This window comes from Capsicum annuum, chromosome 12 (genome assembly GCF_002878395.1).
Source record: "Capsicum annuum cultivar UCD-10X-F1 chromosome 12, UCD10Xv1.1, whole genome shotgun sequence".
Lineage (NCBI taxonomy): Eukaryota > Viridiplantae > Streptophyta > Magnoliopsida > Solanales > Solanaceae > Capsicum > Capsicum annuum.
The window spans coordinates 163,219,923-163,238,982 of record NC_061122.1 but is presented as its reverse complement, the minus strand read 5'-3'; the positions used below and the strand labels follow the sequence as shown (position 1 = coordinate 163,238,982).

The window sequence follows — 19,060 nt, the reverse complement described above, 5'->3', positions numbered from 1 at the left end:
AATTCAAATCAAATTATCCAAATTTCTTCAAATCTATTCGAATACTCGTATTGATTCGATTTGTACACAACGCTATTATATACAACAACATACCTAGTATGATCGCCCATGGGGTCAGAAAGGGTGAGGTGTAGACCTCTACCCCCAGACCCTATTATATGTGACAACAACAACAATATACCCAATATGATCACACATGGGGTCAGGGGAGGGTGAGGTGTATGTAGACCTTACCCCTACCTTATGGGGGTAGAGAGGCTGTTCAGATAAACCCTCGGCTAAAAAAAAACCACTATGGAAAATGCAAAAGTAAACGCCGTGGTGCAAATACTGTAGAAAAGAAATGTACTGGCAATAGAAGGGTAACCCTAGTAAAAGAAATAACAATAGTAATACAATTTGAAGAATAAGATAGTTATAGAATAATAACTATGATACTGATAAGTAAAAAAAAGTAGTAGACCAGGTGCTCTAAACTAGAATCACTCACCCATAAGAAAGAGAAAATTTCTCGACTACCTATTGATCTTCCACCTTAATTTCGGACCTCCATACGTTCCTTTATAGGGTCATGTCCTCGATGAGCTAAAGATGAGTCATGTCATGTCTAATCACTTCATGCAAATTCTTTGTTGGCTTACCTTTACCTTCTTTTAGACCTATCACTACCAACCTTTTGCACTGTGAGAAATATAAGAGAAAAATATGATTGAGTTGTCATTATAAAAAAATGATTGAATTATGTATCTACATCATTACACTGAGACACAATTTATAGACACTATATTCCAATCCTTTTCCAAGTAGGACACAACATTACAATCCTTTTCCAAGTAGATTTTACATATTATTCCTGTTCCTACTCCAATTCTCACACTTTCCCTCAAGCTTGTGCATTCAGGTCAATGTACCGACCTGGTTATAGATGTAATTAATATGAGGACCAATGAGGGATCTGGTGAAGATATTTGCAATAAAATTGGTAAGGATTGCTCGAAACGTTTGGGTGACCTCAGTTGAAAAGGAACAAACTGAAAAAAGTGGTAAACATCGCTGGAAAGAGTATTTGCAGGAAAAAAAATCTGAAAATTGGTATAAAATATACGGGTCATCTCGAAATCAATAGACGAGTAGATCTTGAACAATAAAGTCATCGAAAAACTTGCCAGAAAAGGCTTACGCGCCGCCGTGTGGAGGCGTGTGGTAGGACGATTTGCCATGACACTAGTTGGGGTTTGGTCGTGGGGAGACACTTAACCTCTTGGTGGTGTTGGTTTTTCACAAAACACCGACAAAAAGTAAAACTTTAGAAATCAAATCTGAGGAGTCACCGAAAAGACGCACGAAACTAAGCAAATCAGATTTGAGTCATCGCCGGAAAGACACACAGTACTATGCAACTCAGATATGAGAAAGTAGTCATCGAAAAATTTGCACGATGCTATGCAAATCAGATATGTGAAAGTTGTCACTGGAAAGATGCACGGTGCTACGTAAATTAGATATGAGAAAGTAGGCACTGGAGAGATGCACGGTGCTACGTAAATCAGATATGAGAAAGTAGTCATTAGAAAGATGCACGGTGCTATGCAAACCAGATATCAGAGAGTTGTCACCGGAACAATGACTACTTTCTTTGTCCCGGATGCTTCTCAAATTAGTCCTTCTCAACATGATTATTTTTCATGCATATGGTAGTGCCCCAACTTTTTGCTATATGAGTTATAACCTCCCACCAGTTGCAAAAGCTTTTTTTTGATTCTCTACCAAGATCGTAGAGGTTCTGATACCATGTGAGAAATATATGAGAAAAATATTTTTATTGAGACCCTATTTATAGACACTACATTCTGAACCTTTTTTGAGTAGGACAACTACATTACAATCCTTTTCTAAGTAGATTCTATATACTATTCCTGATCCTACACCAATTCTAACACCCACCTACTCACTAGGGCATTTGTACACCTCTTTGCATGGCTGAACCATCTCACCGTCGTTTCCTGCATCTTGTCCCCACTTGTCCCCACTGAAGCCACTCCTAAATTACCCCATATATCGTCGTCCCTAGTTCTCTCTCTCCTAGTGTGCCCCCACATCCATCTAAGCATCCTCATCTCCGCTACACTCATCTTTTGAATTTGTGAATTCTTGACCAGCGAACGCCGCCCTAGAAACATAGTTGGTCTAACAACTTCTCTACAGAACTTCCCTTTATGTCTCAAAGGCATCTTCTTATCACATTTTACCCTTCCCGCTCCAATACGATGTGTGACATCCTCATAGATCTCCCAATTCCTTGGATTATATAAATTACTAATTTGGTCAGTCTTTAGATAGTTGTCTGAATCGAAATTAATAGAGAGAAGGGAATTAGTTCTTATAAAAGGAAAAAAGAAAAGAAGAAGAGAAAACACAAAATGATATCTATTTGCTTGATGGATTATGGCAAAGCACAATATGATTGAAAGAAATTCTTTGAAAATAATGTGATTAAAAGTTGGTTGCTCTAAGTATCCAATATTAGCTTGAGTTTCCGCTACCAATTTGGAAAGAAAATGGAGAGCAGACTTGAGTTGTTTTCTTGAAAGATTAGGAACTATCTTCTTCTGCAAGGCATGATGTGAGATGCATCTTATCTAATATCATTGATCCTTTTATGCTGAAAGATTCTTATCCATCAACTACTACTCTAGGTTAACAAAGGAGTACAGGCATCATTGATTCAACTCCTTGATACTGGGTTACTACATGCTGATCCACACCCTGGAAATTTAAGATACACATCATCAGCACAAATAGGGTATCCTTGCAACTTCTACTAAGATAATCAATTTTCTATTTGACAGAAGGAGTTAGAAACTTGTACTTATTGCTCTTGTGGAGCTCTCCCTTGTTGCAGGTTTCTTGATTTTGGCTTGCTTTGTCGGGTGAAAAGGAAGCATCAGTATGCTATGCTTGCATCCATTGTGCACATTGTAAATGGGGATTGGGGGTCTCTTGTCGTTGATCTAACTGAAATGGATGTTGTTAAGCCAGGGACTAATTTACGCCTTGTCACCATGGTATTATCTACAGATCATATCACATCAATTTTTATTTTTCAATTTTATGCTGCATGGTGCAGTACAGTATTCGCTGCACATTTTAAAACCAACTGCTTTAAGCTCAAATGGATATCAGTTCTATAGATTTCTAACGTCACCAACTTTTTGAAAAATTAACCAGGATTTGGCAGATGCTTTGGGGGAAGTTGAATTTAAGGGTGAAATTCCTGATATCAAGTTTAGCAGGGTAAGAATTATAAATTTATGTGCAGTAGTACTTGTGTTGCTTTCTCATGTTACATGGATGGTCCCACTGGACAGAGCCTGGTTGTCTTCTATTATGAAAATAGTTTCTCATTATATAGAGTAGTAATTATACACACTGTTTCCGTTTCTTTTGGAAGTAATAGCTTCAAAATTTATCTTTTCATATGATAGCTGTACATTTATTGTGATGAATAAAACTGATTAGACCGAAAAAAAAGAACTTAATCAATCAGGTGAAATAATCCAAACCAAGCAAGCAAGAAAGGATCATATGGAACTGCAGTGGAAGAGAGGTGTTCAATGTAAAGCTTGTTACAAACACATGCACCTGAAAAACAGCATTATCGATTAATGGCCATGGAAATTAGTTTGGAAGTCAAAAAGTGAAACGCTGAGCCATCCTGGACTTGAACCAGAGACCTCGCCCGTGAAGTAAATCATTGCACCTACGGTCCAACGCGGTGTACTTTCTTGCTGCTTATGACCATATTGTTATATGGCTGATTATTATGATTTGCGTTTGCAGGTTTTGAGTAAAATAGTGTCTGTAGCATTCAAGTATCATTTCCGAATGCCACCATACTTCATCCTTCTGCTTCGTTCCCTTGCCTCGTTAGAAGGTAGATAAGCATATGCCCAGCTGTTATTTCTTAACAAGTACCTTTTTTGTTTTTACCGGAGGTAATGATTTTTTTAGAATCAAAACAGCACAAAGATTGTGCTGTTGAAAGAGCTTTATAATTCGTGCATTGCACTGGTCATAGGGATGGCAATGGGGCGCGGGCGGGACGCGGGCTATGTGGGTTTAAACAAAATAAAAGCTTTGAAATCAAGTAAATTAGAAGTAGAACAATTCTCCGATTATATTACTTTTTATTATTCCTACAAAACTGTAAAATTAATAAAAGAAAACTGATTATCAAGAGATGCTAAAACGAAAAACAAAGAAGATGCAGGCCATTGAAAGTAAGTTTTTTTAAATTATAAAAATAGCAAAATACTGAGAGAGATTGCCAATTTTTAAAGCTTAGAACCACTAAAGAATTATCTTCCCCCCATATTCCAATTTACTCTGATACTTGTATTTGCAATTATCAAGTATCTTTTTCTTTTGAACAGTTTCACTTTGTAAATCAGAGTTGTTCAATCTGCAACTACATTGAACTGCTCTTTGAATATATGCGTCACAGGTTTATGCGTGGGTGGGTGGGTGGGGGGTGGTTAATGCGGGCAGGGTGGGTTAGGTAAAAACTACAAATTATGCTATGCGGGGCAGGGGCGGGGCAAAGTCTTTACAGGTTTTCCCCGCCCCCGCCCCGCCCCGCCCCATTGCCATCCATAACTGGTCAGGTTGCCAAAAATTGGGCAACAAAAAAGGTTTATACTTGGGGCTAATTACATTTTGTCCACACCGTCCACCAGATTGTAGACCATAGATGGAATGAAGATCCAAAAGTTAGTTGCCTTTTTACAGACTCCTTTCCTCCTTTCCTGCCCTAGCTTTGCGAAACTCCAGGGTGATTTTAGGCATTATCTAAGTAGTTGCTGCAATGTTGATTAACATGGTCTAGATTTGGTGAGTGACTTCGCGATGAAGGAAAAGATTGATTTGGTGGACCAAGTAAGACATGCGTCACAAGCATCTAACCAGGTGAAATATTCAACCTTTGGTTTCCAAATTGTGCATGGTGAGAAACTGAAGGACTGGGACTGTTACTACATCCTTATAACAACAATTTACATATTAAGAGAAGAGAGGGAGAGGTAGGATGAAGAAGGTTCGGGCATGTGAGAGGAGATGCACAAATTCCTGTAAGGAGGTGTGAGAGGTTGGCTAGGGTGGGGGATGAAGAGAGGGAGAGGTAGGATGAAGAAATATTGGGGAGATGTGATTAAACAAGACATGGAACACCTTCAGTTTATCGAGGACATGATCCTAGATAGGAGGAAATAGAGGTTGAGGATTAGGGTAAAAGGTTAGTAGGTAGTTGAGTGTTACCTAGTGCTCCCATATCATTAATTTATTATTACATTCCTCTTATCTTATTTTTTGATTATTATTATTTGTTGTCTCCTTTGCTTTATTATCATCCCCCTATTATCCTCTTCTTCAATTTCTATTATTATTTGTTTTTTTTCCTTTGCCCTTCGGTTATCGTATTATTTGTTGTTAATGTTTTGTTCTTCATTAGTGTTATAACCTCAGGATTAGATTAGTTGAAGGTAGTTAGAGGAATAAATGAACGATTCTGATTAAAAGCTCATTAAATGGATGGAAGGCCCAGATTAGTCGACGTGGCATCTTGCGTGTCTATAAAAGGCCACGAGGAGAGAGAAAGCGGCATTAACAGGAATCTGATAACCTAACTACCTTTCCCTCTTTTCTTTCCCTTAAATTCTCTTTGGATTTCTCTCTCTCTCCCTACTGATTTCTTCTTCTTCTTCTTATCAGTTCCATGGCGAATTCCAGTTTCATTTTCCTTTAATTGTCAATTCTGTAATTCCGTTACTAAAATCAGTAAAGACGAAACTTTCTCCAAATTCAATTGTTTTCGATTACTTCAATTTGTGCAATTAATTAGGTCAGGTCCTTACATTTGGTATCAGAGCCAGGTTCAGCTCTACGAACTGCGAAGAGTAACAATGGCGGAGGGTACTCGTTTGAGACTTATGGATGAGAAACTCCTTCTACACGACGAACTATTAGCGAAATTGTCAACCATACAAACGGGCATCTAAGGAACATTGGAACAAATTTTAGAGCGGTTAGTGGGACTGAAGAGGCGCGATAATGGTGGCCGTGAAGGAAATCCTAATTTAGGAGATGGCTTGCTTCCGGTTCCTGGAAATGAAGGTCGACCAGCTCGACAATAGGGCAATCAAGCGCCTACACCGAGATAGGAGCTATCTAACTTTGAAGGTCATGATCCTAAGGTATGGATTCGAAAATGCGAACGATATTTTAATCTCTATAGAATTGCAGAACATCAGAAGGTTGAAAATGTTGCACTGTACCTGTGTGGAGATGCTGAAGTATGGTACTATTCATTGACCCTAAGTAGAGGTTTAGTGACCTGGTTAGAGTTTAAATCTGAATTATGCAGCCGATTTGGGGATGTAGCAGTGGAGGATGTGGTCGAAGAGTTAATAGATTGGTCCAAACAGGGAGTGTAGATGAGTTTTTGAGCAAATTTGAAGATCTTAAGGCTCAAATGATCATCAGGAACCCTACCCTAGATGATGCTTATTTTTTGTCTAGTTTTATGGGGGGCTTTAAAGAAAGAGATTAAGTTTGCAGTTAAGATGCTTCGACCGGCTACCTTGAGCTTTGCAATTAAGCAAGCTAGAATGCAGCAGAAGGCGATAGAGGCTGCCTTGAAGAAAGCTAAGCTTGTGTACAAACCTCTGAGTAATGTTTTCAATGCAGGGGTTGCTAAGGGAACAAACACCTTTAATGTGAGACCTAATGTGTTTAGGGTGAGTCTTGAAGTGTATGAATATAGAAAGAGTAATCATCTTTGTTTCAAATGTGGGGATAAGTTTAGCCTTGGGCATCAATGTAAGATGAAACAACTTCAGTGCATCACTAGAGAAACTGAAGAGATGCCATCGGACCAAATTAACAACCCTGAGATAGAGATTGAAGGTGAATTAAATTCATAAATACAGGATACTGTGTGTTTGAATGCATTATCAGGAAGCAATTTAGGGGTCAATGCGATTCTAATTGGAGGCACAAAAAAAATAAGTCCTTGTCTGTACTGGTGGACTCCTGTGCTACTCATAGTTTTATAGATGAACAGACCGTAAGAGAAACTGGTCATCATTTTGTGTACTCTCATCTAATTAGAGTGACTATTGTAGATGGCAACTATGTCTATTGCAGTTCTAGTTGCATAGACTATACTTGGCAAATGGGAGGTAAAAGTTTTACAGAAGATTTAAAGATTATCAAGTTGGGTAGATCTGATATTGTACTTGGCAACGACTGGATGAAGAAATTTAATCCAACCACGTTTGATCATGAGAATCACTGTGTGACTGTTGGTAAGAAGGCAGATAAGGTGATTCTTCATGCACTACCTGAAGAAAGACAACTCAACATGATCACCTGTACTGCTATGGGAAAGATATTAAGGAAAGGACAAACATTATTGGCTCACTTATTTTTGATGGCGGGAACTACTAAGGTAGAACAAATAGAGGTTGATGGAGCAATTCAGAAGATATTGGTCAGGTATGACATGTTGTTTGCTGAACCTAAGTCATTACCACCTGAGAGGAAATTGGATCATGCAATTCCTCTGAAGCCAAATGCCTTACCTGTTAGCCTGAGGCCTTATAGATACAACTACCATAAAAAAGAGGAACTTGAGAGACAAGTAGCTGAGATGCTGAATAATGGAATTGTACAACATAGTCAATCACCCTTCTTATCCTCAACACTATTAGTAAAGAAAAAAATGGCTCTTGGAGGTTTTGTGTAGACTACAGGGGTTTGAATGAAATCACAATAAAGGATAAGTATCCAATTCCTATAATTGATGATTTCCAAGGGTCTGTAATTTTTTCAAAAATTGATCTTAGAGCTGGTTATCACCAGATCAGGATGAAGGTTGAGGATGTGTTCAAAACAACATTTAGAACACATATAGGTCACTATGAGTTCAAAGTCATGCCCTTTGGGCTTACTAATGCTCCTGCCACATTTCAAGCTCTTATGAATCAGGTTTTTCAGGCTTACCTCAGGAAATTTGTTTTGGTGTTCTCTGATGATATCCTTATCGACAACAGGTCTTTGGAAGATTATTTGATTCATCTCGAAATAGTGTTTCAGGTGATGCATGAGCACACCTTATATGCTATAAGAAATCTAAGTGTTCATTTGGTCAGGCTAGAGTGGAATACCTTGGTCATATCATTACTGCAGAAGGGGTGTCCACCGACCCTAATAAAATAAATACTATGAAAGAATGGCCCAAACCTACTCCAGCTAAGGCTCTTAGAGGGTTTTTAGGCCTGACAGGATACTACAGAAAGTATGTGCAGGGCTATGGTAGCATATGTTGACCCTTGCATGATCTTCTAAAAAAGGATGCCTTTCGCTGGACTATTGAAGCTGACCAAGCCTTTGAGGCACTTAAAGTTGCTATGTCTTGTACTCCTGTGCTCGCTCTTCCTGACTACACTCAGGTTTTCATAGTGGAAACTGATGCTAGTCAATCTGGTATAGGAGTTGTGTTGATGCAGCAGGAAAGACCTTTAGCCTGTCTCAGTAAGGTTATTGCTCCTAAGCACAGAGGCAGACCAATATATGAGAAGGAGTACATGGCTTTGTTGAATGCAGTAGATAAGTGGAGACATTACTTGCAGTTTAGGCATATTATTGTGAGGACTGACCATGTCAGCCTTAAATATCTTCTAGAACAAAGAGTTACTACTGCTATTCAACAAAAAGGTCTCACTAAGCTTTTAGGCTTAGACTTTGAAGTTCAGTATAAAAAGGAGCTGAAAATAGAGTGGCGGATGCCCTCTCTAGACAGTTTGAAGCACAAGATGCTATCCCTGCATCCCTTAATGCTATTACTGTTGTGGTTTCTCGGTGGATGGAGCATATAAGTGATAGCTATGTGGATGACTCCGTGATAGCCACTATCATAGCTGAGGTGACTACTGCTGCTATTGGACCTTACTTCTATCAATATTTAGCTGGTGTCTTAAGAAGGAAGAGTAAGATAGTTGTGGGGAGTTCTGGTACTCTTGGAGAAAAAATGATTAAGATCTTTCATTCATCCCCGTTTGGTGGTCATTCAGGTCAACTAGGAACACTCAAGAGTTTGTATCGGATTTTTTATTGGCCCAACATGAAGCATATGGTAATCCTAATTGTTGCAAATTGCGATGTTTGCTAGAGGTGCAAGACTGAGAATGTACCCTATCCTGGCCTGCTGCAACCTTTACCTATTCCTGATCAGCTGTGGAGACATGTGAGTATGGATTTCATTGAGGGTCTGCCCAAATCTCAGGATAAAAAAGTGATTTTGGTAGTGGTGGACAGAAGGTCTAAGTTTGCCCATTTCATTACTCTTGTTCATCCATTTACAGCTAGTGTTGCAGATAAATTCATGAAAAGGATACACACCCTCCATGGATTGCCTGAATCCATTGTCTCTGATAGAGATAAGATTTTTCTGAGCAATTTTTGGCAAGCGCTGTTCAAGTTATTGTGTACTCAACTACATTTTAGTTCTGCATATCACCCTCAGAGTGATGGCCTAACAGAAAGGGTGAATCGGTGTATAGAGAACTACTTAAGATGCATGACTTCCCATCGACCTGTTCACTGGAAACAATGGTTGCATTTATCTGAATGCTGGTATAACACCAATTTTCATAGTAGCCTGCAGTGCACTCCCTTTGAGGTTCTCTATGGTTACACGCCACTACAGCTCCCTGGGCCCCTCTTGAGTACTACTGTACCTGCCGCTGAAGATTTGGCAATGAAAAGGCAGCCGATGCATTAGCTGCTTAGTGATAATCTCTCTAAGGCTCAAGAGAGAATAAAGATGTTTGCTGATAGGAAGCGGACTGAAATGGAGTTTTAGGTGGATGACTGGGTGTTCCTTAAGCATCAGCCATAGAGACAGTCGTCCTTGGCCCTGAGGAAGAACTTGAAGTTGTGTACCAAGTTTAATGGCCCTTATCAAGTGCTTGCCAAGGTGGGACTAGTAGCTTACCGGCATGCTTTACCCCCTACTTCGCGAGTTCATCCTGTTTTTCATGTATCACTTTTGAAGAAGAGAGTAGGCAAAGATGTTGTGGTTCAAACTGTATTACCAGCTACTAATATTGATTGGCAATTTCTGGTGCATCCTGTGAAGATTTTACAGCGACAGCTGGTGCAACAGGGAAATAGTGCTGGTGTTTGTGTGCTGGTGCAGTGGTCTAATTTGGCTCCTAAGGACGCTACTTGGGAGGATTATTCTTTTTTCAAGTCCAAGTTTCCTGGATTTGATTCTTAGCCTTGAGGACAAGGTTGTTTTGCAAGTGGATGGAAAATGTTATGACCTTAGGATTAAATTATTTGAAGGTAGTTAGAGGAATAAATGAATGATTCAGATTAAAAGCTAATTAAATGGATGGAAGGCCCAGATCAGTTGACGTGGCAGCTTGCGTGTCTATAAAAGGCCACGGGGAGAGAGAAAGGGGCATTAACAGAAATCTGGTAACCTAACTACCTCTCCCTCTTTCCTCTCCCTCAAATTCTCTCTGGATTTCTCTCTCTCTCCCTACTGACTTCTTCTTCTTCTTCTTCTTATCAGTTCAGCTTGGAGCTCAACCAGCGCGAATTCCAGTTTCATTTTCCTTTAATTCTCAATTCTGTAATTCCGTTACTGAAATCAATAAAGATGAAACTTTCTCCAAATTCAGTTGTTTCAATTACTTCAATTTGTGCAATTAATTAGGTCAGGTGGTGACAATTAGTTTCAACATAACACCTTCATTACTGTATTTCCTTTTCAAACTTGTTCTAAATTGCTTTATTTGAGCTGAGGGTCTTTTGGAAACATTCTCTATACATGTACAAGATAAGGTAAGGTCTGTACACACCACCCTTTCCAAACCCAACCTGTATGGAGAATTTTTGTCCCTTCTTTTCAAGCCCTGAAATGCTTACTTTTTATAGTATTCCTTGCTATTATACCTAAAATCTATTTGTTGTTTATTGTGAGAAATATAAGAGAAAAATATTATTGAATTGTTGTAACTACATTATTACATTGAGGCCTTATTTATAGACAATACATTCCAATCTTTTTCCTAATAGGACACTACATTACAATCCTTTTCCAAGTAGGATTTTATATGCTATTCTTATTCCTACTCATATTCTAACACTCCCCTTCAAGCTGGTGCATAGAAGACATATGTACCAAGCTTGTTATGGATGTAACTAATATGAGAATTGGTGAGGGACTTGGTGAAGATATCTGCAAGAAAACTGATAAGGACTGCTTTGGACGTCTGGGAGACCTCAATTGAAACGGAACAAACTGAAAAAATGATCCGAAAGTGGTAAATATTGCCGTAAAGTCGATGTGTCGTTGGAAAATTGCTGAAAACTAGTATAAAATATACGGGTCATCTCGAAATCAAGAGACGAGTAGATCTTGAACATGAAAGTCACCGGAAACTTAGCCGAAACATGCTCACACGCTGGATTATTAGATTTGATGGCTGAAAAGTGACTACAATTTGAGGAAAAAAAATTATATGGGTAGGGTTGAAATGATGACATGACCCTATTGAAAAAGAGAAATATGTGTAGGGTCGGAATGATGGCACGACCCTATTGAGAAATAGAAATTATATGAGTAGGGTCGGAATGACGGGACGATCTTACTGGAAAAGAGAGATTATATGGGCAGGGTCGGAATGATGGCACGATCCTACTGAAAAAATCTAAGGAGTCATCGGAAAGACTTACGGAACTATGTAAATTAAATTTGAGTCGTCACCAGAAAGATGCATGGTGCTATGCGACTCAGATATGAGATAGTAGTCCGAAAAGATGCACGGTGCTACGTAAATCAGATATGAGAAAATAGTCACTGAAAAGAAGTACGATGCTAAGAAAAATAGTTATGAAAAAGTAGTCACCGGACAAATGCATGGTGCTACGCAAAGATATGAGAAAATAGTCACTAGAAAGATACACAGTGAGTCAGTGACCCAACTTTTGCTAACATAATCATTGGCCAGACGGACGGTATATATGGATTATAGCCGTGCGCCGGCAGCGGAAACTCTTTGATTCTTTTCCAAGATCGTGGAAGCTTTGATACCATGTTAAAGAAATGGACCTTGAGCCTAACTCAACCTCAAAAGCTAGCTCATGAGGAGAGGATTGTCCAAGACCATATAAGGAAACCAAGGACCCTTTAACCCAACGATGTGGGACTCCAACACCTCCGCTCGCCTAGGGCTGGACATCTAGAGCATGGACAATATAAGACGGGAGGCCCAACATCGGAAACAATGAACTGGGTGGGTCTGGCTCTGATACCATGATAAAAAGATGGACCTTGGGCCTAACTCAACCTCAAAAGCTAGCTCATGAGGGGAGGATTGCCCAAGATCATATAAGGAGACCAAAGACCTTTTAACCCACTGATGTCGGACTCCAACCCCCCCGCACGCCCAGGGCTGGACATCTGGAGCGTGGACAATATAAAACGGGGGGGGCCTAACATCGGAAACAATGAACTGGGTGGGCCTGACTCTGATACCATGATAAAGAAATGGACCTTGGGTCTAACTCAACCTCAAAAGCTAGCTCATGAGGGGAGGATTGCCTAAGACCATATAAGGAGACCAAGGATCCTTTAACCCAGCGATGTGGGACTCCAACAGTTATATTTAAGTGTACCAATTTGAGGACATAGACAAATTTAAATTGCAAAGATCAATTCCAGGAGAGAAAAATAAAGGACTAGAGAGGGTGAGCTTAAAAATAAGTTACAGTAGGGGACAAACAGATTCTAGTTACCCTAACTGACAAATGGACACGCTATAAGTATCTTTTCCGTTATGCAGTTAAATTGGAGATAGATTGCGGTGTTTCTAGAAAAGGGAATTTAGACATCAAAATAACATGAAACTACCTTTTAGAGAAAGCAAAAACAGAAGCATGATAATATCGTTGAAAGTTGGGAGATTACTAAGACTGTAATGAAATAATCTAATAATAATGTCATAATGTTTAGAATGAAAGAATTAGATTTTTTTTATTTTTTTTATTTCTATATTTCATGTATTCTGGCATTTTGTAAATAGGTGAACGTAGTTTGCAGATTGGGCTTCGTCTTCACGAAACAGAGAGATATTTCTAATTCTGCGACCCGAGGATCCTTTAAATTCAACTTTCTGCTAGCGGGTTGTTACCTGGGTTTCACCGTTCTTCCAAATTTTAGCTTCCAATTTTTATCCAAAACTAATTCTAATCAACTCCAAAGGATCTGATATTTGATGTTCAACTATTTTTCAACAATCCCCAATCAAATCCAATCGAAATTCAGTTGAATTCAAATTTTGATCAAAACATTGGCTCCAAGCAACTCAACATTGGTGGAAACTTTCAGTGTTTCTTTGTTTCTTTATTTTTAGTTTTTGTAGGTTTTGATGGAATCAAAAGATATAATCAGTATTTGTAGAAACAGAACACTAGCCCATGCTCTGATATTAAACCGATTGCAGAAATAGAAGTAGAAGATATAAACTAGACAGAACTTTGATTATAATAGACATTGGTGGAAGAAACCAAATACATTATATCATATGAATCAAATAACACCTAAGTTATACCAAACCTTTAAGAGGCATGAATCCTCAATCAAGTACCATTGCAAGTTGGAAATCTAAAAAGGCAGAGAACCTTCTATGATCTCACAAAGCAGTGCAATATTCATTCAAGTCTAAAAAGATGAAGACATATAAACTATTTATATTAGGATTTATATTCAGAACTAACAACAAATGACAACTCTCTCTAAGGAACGTGACAAGACAGCCCCATAACTTTGGGAGAAGGGGTGTGCCTCCTTACAAAGGGGGGAGCAGTTCAAAATTTCCTTGCCAAGCTACATGAAAAATATTTCTGAAAGTCCACAGAAAATTTATTGCGAATTTACCGAAGTGAGAAGCAAAAATATTCTGATAAAGTTGTTCCTCAGTAATCTTAACAGCTAAATCGACAAATTAACATAATTTGAAAACTTTAGTACATTCTGTGATCACGGTCTCTACAAAATCAGCTAGGTCTGCAATTGCAAGTGGAAGCCGCGAACGAGGTCTTGGGCAGTCAGGTCTTCTTTTATCCTTTGTGGCTTGTTTGCTCCCTTAAGGCTTCTAATTGCCTTGAATCTTGACCAGTGATATCAAAGGGGCGCTTTAAGCACGCTTAAGCCCTGAAGCGAGGTTCAAACGTGTTGAGCGTTTCGCCTCGCTTTACGTGCACTTCACTGTCGTCATCAAGTTTTGAAGACATTCTTTTCTTTGCCAATGAGTCTCTTCTGAAGACGCAACACTAAAGCATTGATATTTCATTTTATCGTAATTGTTTTTCAATTTCTTTTTTCATATATTTGTCATTCATGCTTATAATTATTAGTCTTGGACTAAACATAAATATTTTTTATTTTCTCTCCCTTTGCGCCTTTGTCATTGAAGCCCACAAGTTTATTTGTGCTTTTCGCTTTAAGCCCCAACAGACCTTAGAGCTTTTTTGCTGTTTTCGCATTTGATAACACTGATCTTGATATCCTCCTTTCAGATATCCAGTTTAACATATTGTGGATCTTGAAAGCTTCTTTAATGGATCTTCCAAGGCATCTTAAGCTACTAAGAAGTCATTGAAACCTCTTAAGCTCATGATGGATTCCTTGGATTCTATCAAATAACAATGATGCACCTTCTCCAAGTCTGAATATGTGTGTAGTTTTGATGGTGCAGCCAGCTGTTTTATATTCGTCTTGAAAACCGCTCTTAGGACTGGCTCCTTGTTGGATTGAACATTTAACAGTATAATTATTGTGTTCCAATAGAACTGTATAGCTGTGCGTGTAACTTCTGCTTATATTCTCAGGATTGGCAGTGGCTGGAGATCCAAATTTCAGAACTTTTGAAGCTGCATTTCCATATGTTGTTCGGAAGCTTCTCTCTGATAATTCTGTTGCTTCGAGGAAAATTCTACATTCGGTACTTTTACAGCTTTATATGTTTGGTATCTAGTCATACTGTAATTGACCTTAATGGTGTTCCGTGACACATAAAAATCATATTTAAAATGGTGTTCACCAAGCTTATTGTGTTCACTGCTTTATCTAGTAGTTGGCTTGTGGATGGAATTTTGTTAACTTAACAATCTCATATCTAAATATTTAAGAAAAAACTTAGGTGTGATAGTAAATGTATTTTTACAGTGAAACGGGTGAAGTTTTTTTTTTTTTTTTTTTTTTCATTTTTAGAATCATCTTGTATGTTAGTGTATGTCACTACTAGGTGGGTGTCCTATTTTCTATTGCTTAGTTCCTATTTTTCTTATTCCGTGTTGCTCTTATTTTCCGTATTTCATATTCCTGTGATTTTATTCTATTATTTTCTATTCTTTATTTCAGTTATGTCATCCATTCCCTTGTTTATTATCCTTATCTTGAGCCGGGGGTCTATCGGAAACAACCTCTCTGCTTCTTCGGAGGTAGCGGTATGGACTGCATACATCTTACCCTCCCCAGACCCCACGCTGTGGGAATACACTGGGTTGTTGTTGTTGTTGTCGTTTTAGAATCATCTTGTAGTCCTTGATTCTTTTATTGGAACCCGCTTCATGCTTACTTTACCTTGAGTATTTCTTCTCCTTGTTCTGTTAGACAGTTTTTCTTCTATTTTTACTGATAGAGTGATAATGTTAACAAAAAGATGACTTTAGACTTCTGGATCACCCCTTTCTTCAATGTTATCTTGCTGTTTCCCATTCAGGTGGTATTAAACAGAAAGAAAGAATTTCAATGGCAAAAACTAGCTCTTTTCTTAAGAGTGGCAGCAACTAGGTACCATGACGTAGTCCATTCTACACTTATTTTTTGTTTTTCTATTCAGTATATTTTTAAGTGAATGTTAGTGTTGTTTTTTAGTGTGTTTTAAATGCTTCTTCCTTTGACATCCTTTTCTGTTACTTTTGCAAAAAAGAAGAGAGAGACAAACTTTTCTAGATATAGGAGACCCAAACTGCTCATCATCGCTACCTGGCCTTCTCATTATCTTTTATAATGTCTTTCTACTTCGCTTTCTCAGTTCTTAATATCTTGTTTTTTATATGAGGTTAGAGTTTGCTTTCTTTTTCTTCTTTAACTGCTTTCTCAAAGGATGTGAAAACTGTTATTATGTATCCAGTGGTAAAAGGCACTCTGTGTCCTTGAGACGTGAGAGCAGTAGTATGTGTTTTGAGTGGATGGTAATATTTTAGCAGGAGAATAAGGAGGGACGAGAAGGAAATAGTCATCTGGTTTTTTTCTTTTCTTTCTGTGACGAGGAATGACAAGCTTTGGTATTAGTATGTCTTTTTAAGAAGCTTGAGGAATGACACAGTGGACTAATAGCAAATTAGTTCCCCTAAACTTTTACGTCTCCCCAAGCAATTTTAGGAGAAATGCACATTTCATACCACATTCAGTTAAAATTTAATGCATTCTCTATTCAGTGAGGATGTCTGAAAGAAAAGACTTGATGGGCCAGTTTGCTACTGCATTTGGTCGCATCTTTTAGCTTCACTTTCCGACACAATGGCTGTTAGAAGCTTTTTCCCCTAGTACGTTTTGGATGTTGATTGCTAATTTTTCCAGGAAAGGGTTTAACACTGTCATGGTACCAAATCCTCAAGCATCTCTTTCTTATTTGAACTCTATCATGGTATCAAATGCTCAAGCATCTCTTGCTTATTCTTCTGATGGAGCTGCTGGTGTATTCGATGTTGCAAACTTGGTGTTGAGAATACTACCATCTGAAGACGGTATTGTGCTGCGAAGATTGCTCATGACGGCAGTGAGTACCTTTGCCTGATATATTGCCTTTGACGAGATATTCTTTTACTGTTACTTTAAATATGAAAACCCGTTTCTTCTAACACAATCAACTGCAAACTATGGGCCTTAAATGGGATCTGGAGAGGGATTGGGGGTTGGAAGTAGATTCTTGCATTGGGTCATCTAGTTTGTTTAAGTATCTAAATTCAGAGATGGAAAATTCGCTCTCATTATATGTGCTTGGTGTCTTGAGGAAAATGTTTCTGTGAACATGTGGAGGTGAAATAATATGCTAACCTAGTATTATCTATTTTTCATTTGGAAGAACTAATCTGTATCTACATGTGTCACAATTTAATAACAAATTCTCTGTGGTAGGATGGTGCTTCATTAGTTAGAGCATTTATTTCCAAGGAGGCAAAATTCTTCTGTCAACACCTATGCAAAATTGTTGCCAATATACTGTCCCAGTGGATATTTGAAACACTTGGAAGTAATGTAATTAGCTCCCAAGTGCAGCTAACTGGTGCGCCCAATGTAATGCTAGGATCGTCTTCTGCGATATTCTCACGGGACTATGATTGCAAGTCAACCCTCAGAGATCGCCGGCTTAAACTGATTCTCTTCAAGGTATTAGGTTCTGCAAGAAAAAGTCCAACACTGATGATGAGGTTTTTCTGCTCTTCATGTCTGATTTTTATCAAAGCATCGGCTTTGGCTTGTCATCAGGTTTTGGTTTGTCTCTCTAACGCTTACCTGGACCGTGTATCACTTGCTCCACGGGAAGTTGTAGTTGGTGCATAAAGTTTCGGTTGGGCCACAGTCAGTTAAGTTATTCAATACCCTCTTTTACATGTTAGATCAAGGAGATTGCAACAAATCCCATATTACAGAAGCCATGATACCAAAATCTAGTAGCATAGCAAAGTGTCTTTGGTTTACTTGAGCTAAAAGAGAAGTTAGCACTTGCAGCAACTTCATGTACATGCTATCATTGAAACCGTCGACAGATATCATACTCGCTCGCACTTTGGAAGTTGTAACAGAGGACTACCCTTTGGGTGACGTTATAGGAAATTGCATAGGACAGCTAATTGTAATCTCCTTGTGCACGTACATCCTCATTCTTATCCTTACTGGTTCGAAAGATTTGTACATCCTCTTGTACTATATAAAAAACGAAGGCTTCTTCTATAATGTTAGATTGAGGGTTCTTTTTTGGGAAAAATATATAGTTCGGCATTCAGAGTTGTTCATTTTGGAAATCACAGTGTTAATTACTACTACACCAAGGAATTACACAAATTAGCAACTTTTTTTTTTTGGTAAACACTAATTAGTAATTAAACACCTGTTTGTTTGCCATAAAATAATCAAGTGTAATTTTTGTTGTCATGTTTAGTTGCACATATGTAATTTCATATTTGATGCTTTTCATTCTAAAAAGTTTAGTTACAAAAGAAAATACGTAAAATGTTTTCAAATTCTAACAGAGATAAGTTTTTAAAGAATCAAAGATAATTAAAAATGAAAAGGATAAGGAGTCTGAAAAGTCATATGATAATTACATCATGCAATTACCGCTCTCTTGAGTTGAAAAGTATACTTGCACATCACTTAACGCTGAATTTCATGCCGATGTACTAATTACATGATCGGATAAATAAGCCTAACTATGCTGTTTATGAGTGCGGAACCTACTTACCAACAGAAACGTCAAGGTGACAGAAACGGAACATGTTTTCAAGGTATAATACATAAATATGACTTTAAACTTTGATAGTATACAAATATGACCTTTAATTATTTAAAACTGCACAAATATGACCTTCGATCCTACGTGGCAAAATGCGCGTTCAACATGTAAAATTGGGCGCGTCCAGCTTAAAATCTAAGGGCATAATACATAAATATGACCCTAAACTTGACATTAAATTATAACTTTGATTTTAAACTTTAACAGTGTACAAATATGACCTTTAACTATTCAAAACTGCACAAATATAACCTTTAAATGACTTTTCACTATTATTTTTTCATTATTTTTGGTTCAAAGATGAAAATGACATCTAATTTCTTTTATCATTGCGGAAAAAGAGCAATATTGAAGATTTATTAATTAGGTGAGTTAGCTTCATACAAAAAAATCGCGCGAGTATGTATATA

The 19,060-nt window shown here is 38.1% G+C and overlaps 1 protein-coding gene across 5 annotated transcripts in view; it reads left to right on the top strand.

Annotated features, from left to right (window-relative positions):
* The window catches only part of LOC107850281 (uncharacterized protein sll0005), a 49,122-nt gene extending 31,000 nt beyond the window's left edge, over window positions 1-18,122 (top strand). The window contains exons 9-17 of one of the 5 annotated variants that reach the window (XM_016694689.2): window positions 2,697-2,803; window positions 2,903-3,065; window positions 3,229-3,294; window positions 3,841-3,934; window positions 14,959-15,071; window positions 15,852-15,922; window positions 16,715-16,913; window positions 17,273-17,524; window positions 17,624-18,122. In XM_016694689.2, the coding sequence (XP_016550175.1) occupies window positions 2,697-2,803; window positions 2,903-3,065; window positions 3,229-3,294; window positions 3,841-3,934; window positions 14,959-15,071; window positions 15,852-15,922; window positions 16,715-16,913; window positions 17,273-17,524; window positions 17,624-17,698 (1,140 nt within the window). In that variant the 3' untranslated portion in view covers window positions 17,699-18,122. Of the gene's footprint in view, window positions 1-2,696; window positions 2,804-2,902; window positions 3,066-3,228; window positions 3,295-3,840; window positions 3,935-14,958; window positions 15,072-15,851; window positions 15,923-16,714; window positions 16,914-17,272 lie in introns of all 5 variants that reach the window. The other 4 variants (XM_016694691.2, XM_016694688.2, XM_016694690.2 and 1 more) reach the window with 4 other exon arrangements.
* Window positions 18,123-19,060: the final 938 nt, after the last annotated feature.